The sequence below is a fragment of the Haemorhous mexicanus genome, chromosome 20 (assembly GCF_027477595.1).
Source record: "Haemorhous mexicanus isolate bHaeMex1 chromosome 20, bHaeMex1.pri, whole genome shotgun sequence".
Taxonomy (NCBI): domain Eukaryota; kingdom Metazoa; phylum Chordata; class Aves; order Passeriformes; family Fringillidae; genus Haemorhous; species Haemorhous mexicanus.
Genome location: NC_082360.1, coordinates 8,136,054 through 8,148,159, shown reverse-complemented (window position 1 = coordinate 8,148,159; position 12,106 = coordinate 8,136,054). Strand labels below are relative to the sequence as shown.

The 12,106-nt window shown below is 45.6% G+C and overlaps 1 protein-coding gene across 2 annotated transcripts in view; it reads right to left on the bottom strand.

The window, feature by feature from the left end:
- RHBDL3 (rhomboid like 3) overlaps positions 1 to 12,106 on the bottom strand; it is a 62,091-nt gene that overhangs the window by 32,914 nt on the left and 17,071 nt on the right. Inside the window, exon 3 of one of the 2 annotated variants that reach the window (XM_059864063.1) lies at positions 6,545 to 6,628. The exons of the other annotated variant lie outside the window; for it this stretch is intronic. Within the exon in view, the coding sequence (XP_059720046.1) occupies positions 6,545 to 6,628 (84 nt within the window). The remainder of the gene's footprint in view (positions 1 to 6,544; positions 6,629 to 12,106) is intronic. 2 annotated transcript variants of the gene reach the window in all.

Here is a 12,106-nt window from a genome sequence, read left to right as displayed (position 1 = left end):
ACTGGGCACAGATCATAAGCCAAGGTCACTGGTGACTGATTTCTGCAGGGCATCTGACATCACCAGGCAACCCAGAGTCTGAGGATTTACTGTGACACAAACTCAGGCTGTCACATATTCAACATGCTGAAATCTGGCTATTTGACAGGTCTCAAAAATAAATCTAAGCCAGAGAGCCACCATCATGTGGCAATGCCACTAATGGGGTCCCATGAGAATTCATTCTTCCTCCTACAGAATTCTCATTAGTGACTTTGGAGCAAACTAAGGAAAAGTCTGTTATCATGCTCACAGATGAGTTAAAGCAGCAACTTACTGAGTGTGAGCAAGGTCTTTTGGTAAATCTGGGTACTTGCAAACCATATATATTACACTAAAAATAAACAGAAAGTCATCTGGCCAGGAGCCAAGAATGCCAGCCAGCGTACAGGGTGGGGAATGCCATCTTCAGCAGCAGCCATTCCCGGCAGGGGAAAAAACCCTTGCCTGTAATAGCGAGTGCTCTCAAGGTAACACAGCCTGCAAAAAAGCAAATGTGACCTGCAGGTTTGTAAATGAGGTGACATTATCTCTTTGGCACTTTTTACTGGTACAGTCTGACTGGCTGCACTGACAGGCTCAATTCATTACCTTATGAAAGGGAAGGTTAAGCAACGACTTGATCACTGTCCACAGGAACAGATATTTGGCAGTACAGGAGTCTCCACCAAGACAAAGGTATAATCACACCTAGGGGCTAGAAGTCAAACTGGACAGCCTTAGAACAGCCTAAGCTGATTATTTTTATTATTAACAAAAGAAATGTCTCACTAACTTCACCAGAAGTTTTACAATTAAATTGCAAGTTCTCCTAGGAGATGAGGTATGGTTGAGGTCAAGCAGAAGATCACTCAGAAAACCTTTTTGCCTACATTAGGAGAGACTAGATGATCCCAACAGTTCTCTTCTGACCTGACAGCAAGCTATTAGGGTTCAGAAAAGCTCAAGCTAAACAGATGAATTTAAAACTCCAGCTAACAAGTGCCATAGCACACATGTAGCCAAAATGACCAACCTGCACTGGAACTGAAGCCACGCTTCTGGCAAAAGCAACAGCCATGGAGCAAAACTCCTGCTAAATGGACTGGGAAAGGTATTTAACTCCTATTGATCTTACAACTGGCTTTGCTCAGTCATGGGGACTAGAAGCTATCAAAGAAACTCTGCTTTCCAAGTGAAACTGGAGCAGAAGTTTAAGTCAGCCTTGTGAAGAGGAGACAGAGGTATCACATGAATCCTTGAAATGTCTTTAGGCACTGGCATTACACTGCAATGACATAACCATCTCAAAGGTACTGCAGACAGGCTGGTTCCAAATGCAGCCTGGAGCTGGGAGCATTAATTATTCTCTAACTTCTACCATCTCTAACTTCTACCATTTAAACACTTGAGAGCAAGAAATCCTGACTTGCATCTTTCCAGGGTGATCACAGGAGTTACAATGGCAGGAAGGAGCCAGACTGCTGGAAGTTGAGGTGGTTTGAATTGTTTCTTAGGTGATCTATCCAAATCATTCCTGGATGACACCCAGACTGCAGGTTCCCTGCATTGAACTGCAATAGTAATTTTTGCAGTGTTTGCACTTTACCAGTGTCTGCTATGTCAAATGTGCTTTGGTTTAAGGGTAGAAGAGCTTTGTCCAAGTGCCAAAGTTGCAAAACCACAAATCAGAAAAATCAATCTGCATTTTGGATTCCTATGCTCTAACTGGATACAAGTGACAGTGTTTCCAGAGTTCTCTCTGCCACAAGTTTTCAAACAGACAGAAAACGCATCTGACATTTTAAAGCAAATCATGACTAAATAAACTCCACAACAGGAATGCAACTAACTTCATAGGAAGAAGTGCTGTTTGTGCCAGGTTCCCAGCCCAAGCTTTGCTGGAGCAGAGACTCCTGCCTGCAGGTGACAAGATGCACAGCTGGCCTGGGGTTAGATATGCCTTGCCAGGTTTCAATGCCTCTGTGGGCCACAAGCACAATGAACGGGGAATCTCTTTTACACACTCAGCAGACTGACAACAAACCACTGCAGGGTTTGAAATCCCACTACAAGACAGTGTCCTAGGGTGAAGTTATGATGCTTGTATCCCCATTTTTGTGTTCTGTTTATGCTGGATATTATGTTCTGTGCCTTCAAGACTGGCTCTGAAGAGTGAAAGTTTTGTTTTGGTTTTGCTATCAGCTGCTCCCCCATGGCCGGCGGGACACAGAGACGGGACGGTACATAGTGCTGCTTTTGCTTTTTGCCTGGCTTCTTGCTTTGCTCTTGCCCTTGCTTCTGCTTTGCTTCTGCTTGCTCTTGCTTTTTGCTTCTGCTCATTAGTTAGTTTAGCTAAGCAGTCCAATTTTTTTCCTGGACTGTTTCTCCTTTCCTTTTTGGACCCACTCGAACCTGCTCCAGATTGGGACCTGGGAACACTGAGAGTCTGCACCCTGTGGCCTGCAGCAGCTGCCCCAGCACTGGAGGGACTGCTAACAGAGCAACCACCCCAGGAGAGACTTTCTGAATTTGTCATCTTTTTCAGAGCAGTGAAAAAGTGGTGTTATCCAGTATTGTTCATTTTGTCTGCTGGGGGGTGCTGTGCCTGTTAAATAAACAGGTTCTTTCCACTTCTCTCTGAGGAATCCTTCCTGAACCAGTTGGGGGGAGGGGCTGTGTGGGTTTGCTTTCTGGAGGGACCCCCTTTTGGAAGTTTTATCCCAAATTTGCCCCAAACCAGGACAGACAGTTATCAGGGGAAAAGGTCCTTCTCAGAGAATTGACAAGTCCTCCCACAGCCTGGCCCTGCCAGGCTGTGTCAAGGGCTCCTTTTAGCCTCATGAGACAGCAGTGGATGGTCCTTTCACAGCCTCCCACACAACAGAGAGCTCGTCCTGTCATTCAAACCTGCAGACACTCACAGAGCTCCTCTCCTTGCCTGTCTCCACCTCATTTCTGTCTCCTTTACTGAGCTGATCAGATTTCCCACAGGCACAGGGAGCACACAAGCTTTCAGAGCACCTGCTTCCTCCAAGCCTATCCACTCTTCCCAAGCTCTAATATTCCCCTTTTATTTGACCAGACTGACTTGAATGCAGTTTAACCATTCAAAGCTGAAGCCCCCCTGGGCACCCACAGGCCAGCCGACCTCCCACTTTGTTTTCCTGCCACACTGTAGCAGAGATCTGCTCCTTCAATACCATGGGATGATATCTGCACACTGCTGGCACTGTGGGAGCTGCAGGGGACCAGGTGCTCAGCAAGCTGGGAAATCTTTGGCAGATGCTGTGGTCCATATTTCCTGTGTCTGCATCACAAGCACAGGGTCATGGCTCCATTGACACCCAGAAACAACAAGGCCTGGCTAATACAATTCATAAGCTCTGTTTCCTGGGGAACACTTAAAACACATATTGGAGAGCAGAGATGGCTTGACAAAACTGATACAGCCTCCAAGTAGATGATTTAAAAGAAGGAAGTGGAGAAGACACAGGCAACAACCATAATTACAGAGCCAGCATAATTAAGAAAATTCATGTTGCGTTCCTCAGGAATGAGGAACTTCAACCAACCTCCCAAGGAGTCACCTGAGAGATGCAACTGCTGCAAACAAGGGGGAAACAAGCCAGGAGGGAGAGACAGAAAGACCAGACTGAACAGGAAGGTTAGGAAATTGTAATACTCTTCCTGTTCATGCATCATGATGCATCTCCAGGAAGTGGAGGGAAAAGAAATCTTCTCACCTGCAGGGTAACTAGAGAGACAAATCCACCCAAAACAGTCCCACCAGGCTTCCACTAGGATTAATTTTGCTCATCAGTTGGGGCCAACTTCTAGAAGAGCATCCTCACAGAGCACACTGCAGACTGCTGAGCTTTGGATGGCCACAGAGAAGGGAGTGCAAAGACACAAAAGGAGGACTGTGGAAGGGGCAGGAGGAGAGGGCAGCCCAGACTGGGTGAGGGGAAGCCCAGATCAATGGGGAAAGGAAAGCAGGGAGGTGAATGAGCAAGAGGTGATGAATAGTAGGGAGGGCATGGAACTTTTACACAGGGCAGAGAGCAAAGACAGAGCTTGAATGGGAAAGACTGAAAGATGCCGCCTGAATGGAAAGGGAAAGAGGGAGGAGAAATGAGGCAAGAAGAGAGCTGAGCAGCACAAAGTGAACTAGTGCAGACAGAACAGCTTCCCACATGGACTTGACAAGGCCTTAGAGAGACAGACAAGTAGCACAGCATGAACTTTAATCCAGGAGCAGAAAAGCTGCCTTGAGCAGACATCGTCTGTCCCTGTATAATCCCTCCACCATAGGGCACCTCCTTTGCTCCCAGCCAACAAATTCTCATGAACCCAGAGCAAATCAGACAGCAGCCACCAAAGGTCAGACTGCCCCCATCAAAGAGAGCTGTAGCAAAACTGAACCAGTGACATGGAAATGGCCCATAGGATAAAGCACCAGGATAATTACAAGCAGCAGCCCAAGAGATGCAAGTGTAACACTGCTCCAAGGGCAGGACAAGATGCAGTTTATATGCAGAATATAATGTTTATCAGCAGTGTTTTTTGCAGGGCTTGTCTCCTACTTACGCAGCAAGGATAAATTTTTTTCAAAGCAAAACTCTCCCAAGCAAAGAGATTTCCTGAGATTTCAGTCATGCCAAGACTTTCCTGAGAATTTGCCTTAAATTTGAATACTGATTGTTTGAATACTGATTGTTTAGAAGTTCCTTCAGATTCCAAAAGGCCAAAGCACTGGACATTGCCATTTTCAAAATGTTTCCTTAAAAACTGTCATTTACATTTCTATTCAGAGTGCCCAGATAGTTCAGCTAAAATCAAATTAAATATTTTGCTTGAAAAGGAAAAAACACTGTTTCCCCTGGCCTTTTGGAGAATTTCAAACAAAACTCTCTGTATTATTTTTCATCCACCTCCTCCCTTTGCACAGTTGGGGAAAACAAAGTGTTTTAAAAGGGCACATCCTATTACTTGAACCTCACTGGCAGAGCTGAAAATTGGATGCCCTCCTCTCCTCTTTGGGTGCCAATGTCTCTGTTTTCCTCCTAGGTCCATCAGTCACCACTGCGTGAATATGTGCCAAAGTTATTTTCCCAATGCAAAGCAAAAGACACAGTGACTCAGCTTAAAAGAGATAGTGTAAGTACCTAAATCATACTATTTCACTTCACATTTGTTAGGAACAATGATTTAAAAGCTAATTCACTGTCTGGAGCATGTGTTTTGCTTGCTTATAAATAGACCCCACGAACACATAAGCTAAAATGAGAGGTCATAGAAATGCAGTAGAAGGTAGGACACTCCCTACAAAAACAAACACCATGGAAAGAACCCAAATTTAAATGTAAGACTTGACCCTACTTTGCCTTTTCAACACATCAGGGAAGTCAAACATACAAACTAGCTTTTAAAGGGTTGCTAGAGGAACCATGAGGGGCCCATCTATGCCCCAACTTGAGACTGTGTTCTGCCCCTTTCTTTTTTAATGTTCCCTGCACCTAGCAAACATAACAATACCAATGTGGGTAATTTCAGGCAAAAAAAAGTGAGTGTCCTGGAGTCAGAGCACAAGCAGCATCTCATCTGAAAAAACACATAAGGATTTCTTTCCCTGCTCCATGTCCTGCCAAAGAAAGAACAAAGGAATTCCTAAGAAATCTGGGCTGGATCATCAATCCCTCAGAGAGATCCAAAAATATAAGGACAGAGACTTGGGATCTGGCTGTTAGCAATCGGGTCTCTTGGACATAGTACATTCTGAAATGATAATTTGTGCTCTTTACAATCCACAGTGGTATCACTTCATAAAGAGTTCCACTTTTGAACTGGGAAACGGGCAAAGTAATTTACCCAAGTAATTACCAAATTACAAATTACCAAAGTAATTTGCAGAAACAAAGTAACTCACCCAAGGATACAAGAGGCTTAAAATACGACTGCAGCTGAGAGGAGCTGCCTGTGCTCCAGCCACCTCCATGACACACTTCTGTATTGCCACCTAGTAACTAACTAATAAAAATTTTAAATTGCCAAATACTGGAGGGGGGACTTTGAAGGAAAGGGTAGGACGGAGTAAAGGTCAAAGCATCTCCACGAAGCACACTAAGATTGGTGATAGCCACAAGCAACAAGGAAAGATGTCCAAGAGCAAGAGTCTCTCCTGGAAGAAGCGGGATGATGAAGACATGGATGTGGGTCTGTGTAGGCACACACAGAGCAGGGGCAGGGGGACAGAAAGGCTGCTCTGCCAAAGCTCACGAGCTTGAACACTGCAGCTTCACAGGCCAGTTGAGCCCATGAAGAACCATTACTGCAAACAGAAGAGTTTTGGGTTTCCATCTGCCAGCCTGGGCACAGGGAGATCACGTTACATGTGGCATTGGGGGGAAGGGAGAGAAAATATGATTCATTCTCAATCCAATGAGAGGAGTGAGAGCTGTGCAGCTGCTGCAGTGCAAGCAAGTCCTACCAGCACTAGCTATTGCTTTGGGTCAAGAGATCATACCATTTCAGCCTGGTTCCTGACTTCTGCTCCATCCCAGCTGCTTTCCTCTTGCTTTAGTGCCTGCCTGCAGGAACAGCTACCTTTCTGGAAAAAATCCAAACACAAGGAGGAGAGGTTACATGTGCCTGAGTGACAAACATGGGGCAGGTCACTGCTTAGTCTAGAAGCATTCGAGCAGGGTCAACACCTACTGACAGAAAAAAAAAGATAAATACACACATACACACTATGCAGGGGAAGATTTACTTGTATGGGACAGCCAGACACTCAGGCATGCTTGGGGTATCTGGAATCTGCATCTTTGGGAAGCTGGCAGCTCTTAATCTGAATCAGACATGGTCAGGGACTTGCAGTGCCTGAGATCTGACAAGTCATCCTACTTCCAGGAAGGGCTGCTGTAGCACCCATATTGCTAGGGACCAAAACAGCCCCTTCTCCCCATCCTACATCCAGCCTGGAGATTCCAGTTCTTTCCTGCTTCCCAAATGACAGCGTCCCATATCAGATGGCCAAGGCAGTGCCACTGCCACAGGCTGGTCGATCTTCTTATGCAAATGAAATTAGGGTAATTGGGACAGTTACAATGAGTCCCTGACAATGTTTGCCTTTGTGCACACCAGTGGTAAATATAGACCGAGCTGCTTGCTAAGGATGGGGTGAGGGGAGAGCTGCACCCAGGGACAGCAGCTCAGCTTCTCACAGGGGCGATGAGGAAGTAAGCACTGTTTAAACACAAGAACGCTCTCAAAAATGTCGACCTGATAGCAGGGAAAGAGTCAGATGCTGCAAATAAAGTCACTGCCTGGAAGTCTCAGAAATACTCAGGGAAGCATAGCCATTGTGGCAGGTCTGTGGAGTTATCCCCTGCACTCCAACCCTCATTCCACAGACAGAACGCTTCCAGAGCATTCATCCCACTAAGGATCTCAGCCCACAAGAGTCAGAGCTCCCACCAGAGCTACAATTGGACATGGCACAAACATCCCAGCTGGAGCAATTGCTGGCAGTCTCCAGGCTGCAGGAGCACAGTGGCTGGTCAGGCTCAGTCACTCCTGCACTGAGAGCTTTGCCCCATGAATCTCATAATACAAGCTCTACCTTTGTTGTAGCCCTCCAGGGCCCATTGCAGCAGCAGTGGAAGAAATCTAAACAAAAAGCAATGGCCCCCTGAAATCCTGTCATGCAAACAAGACTCTTCCCACCCATTGCCAACAGGCCTGAATGGAAAGGGACTGAACTGCCCCCACCCACCCCTGCCTGGTGGTCTTTTTGTCTCGTGACCTTCCCCACACAAACACAACCCCACAACAATCAGACAGGCAACATAATGTGCCAGCGCCGGCTTTCCCAGCCCTTCAAGGCAAGCTGGGGAGGGGAGGGGGGAGAGCTGGGGAGAGCTGAAAGGAGCTGGGGATGACTAACAGATAGCATAGGCAAGGAAATACCAAGCACTATTTTAATTTCTACTTGTACAGTCCCATGAACTGGGATAAAAATAGCTTTATAATGAAAGAAACAAAAGAAATTTTTCATCTCAAATGGCTTAAAAGGGACATGGGAATACCAACCAGTGAGATTTTCACAGAAAAATAAACAAATAAATCCAACAATGCTTCTAAACATTGTGAACATCTCTTAACATCCCCTTCAAGAAGCCACAAAATTGAGCCCTTTGGTGCAAACTCTGCTGGTTTTACTTGGCTATCCTTAAGATTTAGAGTCTGAGATGAATTAGATATAAAGATTTCCCTCTAGACTGGGAGAAGACATTTTTGCAGCTGCTCTAGCTGTAGAAAGCATCAACACACATGGAAACCCTCCCTGGTGTGATGGCTTCAAAGCACAGAAAGTTTCTGCCAGTCTGTCCTGAATATGGAAAATAGAGTCACCACCTGTGCTACTGACAGCCAGCAGCAACTGTACCTCCAGGCCCCAGGTTGCCCTTTCAAGGTAACAGATAGCCTTTGCTTACTGCAGGACACATATCACCTTTGGGAAAGAGCAACAAGGGTTTCCAAGGGCTTCCCAGGAGCAGACCAGGAGACCAGCCAGGTAAGGGCAAACTCCTAACCTCCTGAAATGTCATGGAATACTCCCATGCTCCCTGTGCAGACACAGGAAAAAATACAGACTCCACAGGAAAGCAAACCTGATAAAACAAAATGAAATATAATCTCTCAGAGCCTGGATTCAGTGAGCTTAGCAGGGCCCTCAGCTAGGCTTCAGGTCACTGGAAATGTATACCAAGTACCTGTACAGGGGAAGGAGGCCATGCTTTTGCCACAAGCTGAGATCTTGAAATCCTGGCAGCTGAGGCAGCAGCAGAAAGCAAAGCTACAGGAAAGCACTTGTGTGATTTACAGACACATTAACCACCTGGGGACCATGACATGGTAAGAAATGACATCTCAACTCCCCCTGCCAGCACTCCCACTACTCTGTTAATGTTATCACTGCCTTGATTAAAGCTCTGTGACCACACAGTGGTCTGCACCTGACCAGGGATGGTGCAGCTGATGTAAACAGAGAGAAAGTCTCCTTGAAGGCCATGTGCAGCAGCTGGGTGCAGGAGGCCTCTCCCAAACCCAGACCAGACCATGTCTGGCCTGATGTACTGGTCAGAGGTCATGAAGCTGAAACTGACCCTTGCCCATGTCCAGATATGAACTGGAGTAACTGGAAGAGCAGCAGCACCAAGCATGCACACACCTGTCAAACTTCCCACAGCAAGGATACTGTCTCCTACCAATCCACTCCAGCCTTAATCCTCCATGGAAAGATCCCATCAGCACTGTGCTAAGAGGCAATCTCTCAGGCAGACACTAACAATTAACGATGATGGAGGAAGGGACAGATGGAGAACAGATATAACCAGCCTCTGCTCATCACACTGACTTGGAGGAGCTGCTCAGGAGATATAGACAGGATTTTTTGTTTTGGTTAGCCCTCAGTAAAGTACTACACATCAGCATGCTTGGGCCAGCTAGAAAGCAAGCCCATGGCAATCACCCTCTACTCTCAGCATTTCCTTGCTAGAAAATCTCACTGCATAGAAAAATGTTCCTTGTAGCAAGTAAGGAAGTACAACAGACTGGTTGCTTAGCTGAGATTAATTCCTGTGCTATTTTATTGCATGAAAAAATTAATTATACTATACCTTAGTCTTATTATGTCAATTAAAATTATATTGCCATTTTAATTGACCAGTATTCCTTGCTCCAGTTCTCAACTCTACAGAGTTTGGAAGCAGCTAAAGTAAAAATTGTTTCAGAAACTGCTACCTGATGTCACCAGAAGAAGCAGGTCCTGGCAAGTAGCTTCTCCATTCACTCTTCCCTTCCCAGGCCTTGTGGTCCTGGTCTCAGACAAGCTGAAGTGAGAATCCCTCCTACACCAAGGAAAAGGAACATTCCAGATAACTTTAATCTGTGGTGGGGGGCTGATGGAGAAGGGGGGAAATTTCTTGAGGTCATTTTCAGCCCTTCATATTTCACTGTTCCTTCCCCCTTGAGCCTCACGAGCTGTGTGCAGGGCTGTGAGCTCAGGCAGCACAAGCAGCACCAGCCAGAGCTCAGCTCAGCGGCATCAGAGCTCAGTGACACCAGAGCTCAGTGACACAGAGCTGGTGGTTACACTGACCTGTCCACAGTGCAATGCTGCCTTCTGCAGCCCCAAGGAGTGACTGGTACCCAAAGCTGCCAAATACCTTCAGCTGCCACTGAATTCATGGACTTGAGACAAATATGAAACGACTCATGAGAAACTTATTTGGGAGACCAAGCCTCCAGAAGAAAAGCAGCTGAGGTTTGCCCATATACTCACTGATGTCCTTCAAGGAAACACAGCAGGTTTCTTACAAGTTGAAAGATGTGTTTATACTAACCCAGAGTAGGTTGCAGATCCCTGCAATCACAACTAACCAATTTCAGAGCCAACACATCATAACCAGGCACCCCTGCTTGCCTCTGGGGGAGTTTTTTTCAAATGCCACAATGAGAGAAAGAAGTGTCATGGAGGTGCCACCCACGGCCTCAGCCACTCCACACTGGTACTTCAGAACCTGGTTCTATTCCTGCTGCCCACACAGTAAATCTGCCTCTTTCAATGGCCTTCTCAGAAACACAGCAAACCACAGCCCTTTCCTCAGGCTGCAAAACTGAGACCCTGTTCAGTCTAACCCTGGCACACATCCCTTGAGAACAGACCAGGCAGAGGTGGAAGCAGTACCCACAGAGCAGCACATCATGACAGCAGTGATAGACTTTCCACAGTCAAACTCTGCTATGCTGGAATCATCAGTATCTGGAGGGGTGGTGGCCAAGGAAGACACAAGTAAAAGATTTTTTGTCTGACATGAAAGATGCTGGCTGGTAGCAAGGCTTGGATCCAGCACTTCACCTTAGAAAATATTAAAATAAATCACAAGAGCCTCAGGGGAAGGGATCATTTGAGCCTGTATATTCCTTTCACCTTGGCACAACTTTATGGTGCATATCACAATATTCTCTCTGCATATTTGTTAATGTCCCTTCAGCCCGGGCTTGTGGAAGCGATGAAAACCTGAAGTATTTGCCCCACAGTGCTAAAGGGAAAAACAAGAAGCACCAATGTTTTCAGAATGTAACTCTGCAATATCTGAGGGATCATCACCACCTCATGTGTTTGTAAAATACAATTTATCATACAAATGCTCTGCCATGGAAGGGGCGTACAGCTTCCTTTAATGAAACCCTCAGCAAAATAAATTTAATATTTCAATGCCTGCATACTAAAAGAAACATTGTAAAATTAAAATCAGTGGAAGTCCTTCCCCTTCTGAAACCAGCAATGAAATTAGCATGGGGCCCAAAGGAAGCAAGGGAGGCCCCTTCCAAGAGGCCAGGATTTAATTTTGTATTTAAAACCCCACAGTGGCAGATCTGTACTTATTTTAATGACCCACCAAATCTTTTTAGTCCTCTGTATCCCTCAATAAAAGCCTAATAATAAAAAATTATCTACTAAAACTTGGCTTTTCCTGAAAAATAATATCTGAGTAGATCTCCAAAGACAGCTGTTTCTATAGACACCATGAATTTGACTGCAGTGTTTTGTTTTCAGATATCATTGCATTTCCCACTTTCACAACTTCCTTGGAATAATATTTGATACAGGAAAAAGTTGAAGTGATACTCACAGACAACAGAACAGCCAGCCCTCAGAAACCACAGAGCCTCTCCATTTGTATTGCTTTTTGTAACAAATACAGCCAGAGCCACAGAATTACAAGAGGTCCTCAGGAGACTTAAAAATTCAAGCAAACCATTGCCAGGCAACATTAAATGCATTCATTTTATGAGCATCAAATTCCACCTATTAACAGATCAGTCACCCTCTGCAGCTACCAATTTATATATCCAGCCTGTGAGCTGCTGAGGGGCCAGTGGACACAAAATACATGAATGCATTAAATCTGAGAATGGAAACTAATGTCCATTATACCTTAACCTAATGACAATGCTTTCTTTAGGAGCAGCAGCAGAGCCCATGCCTGACAACCACACACCCTGCAAAGGCACCCCA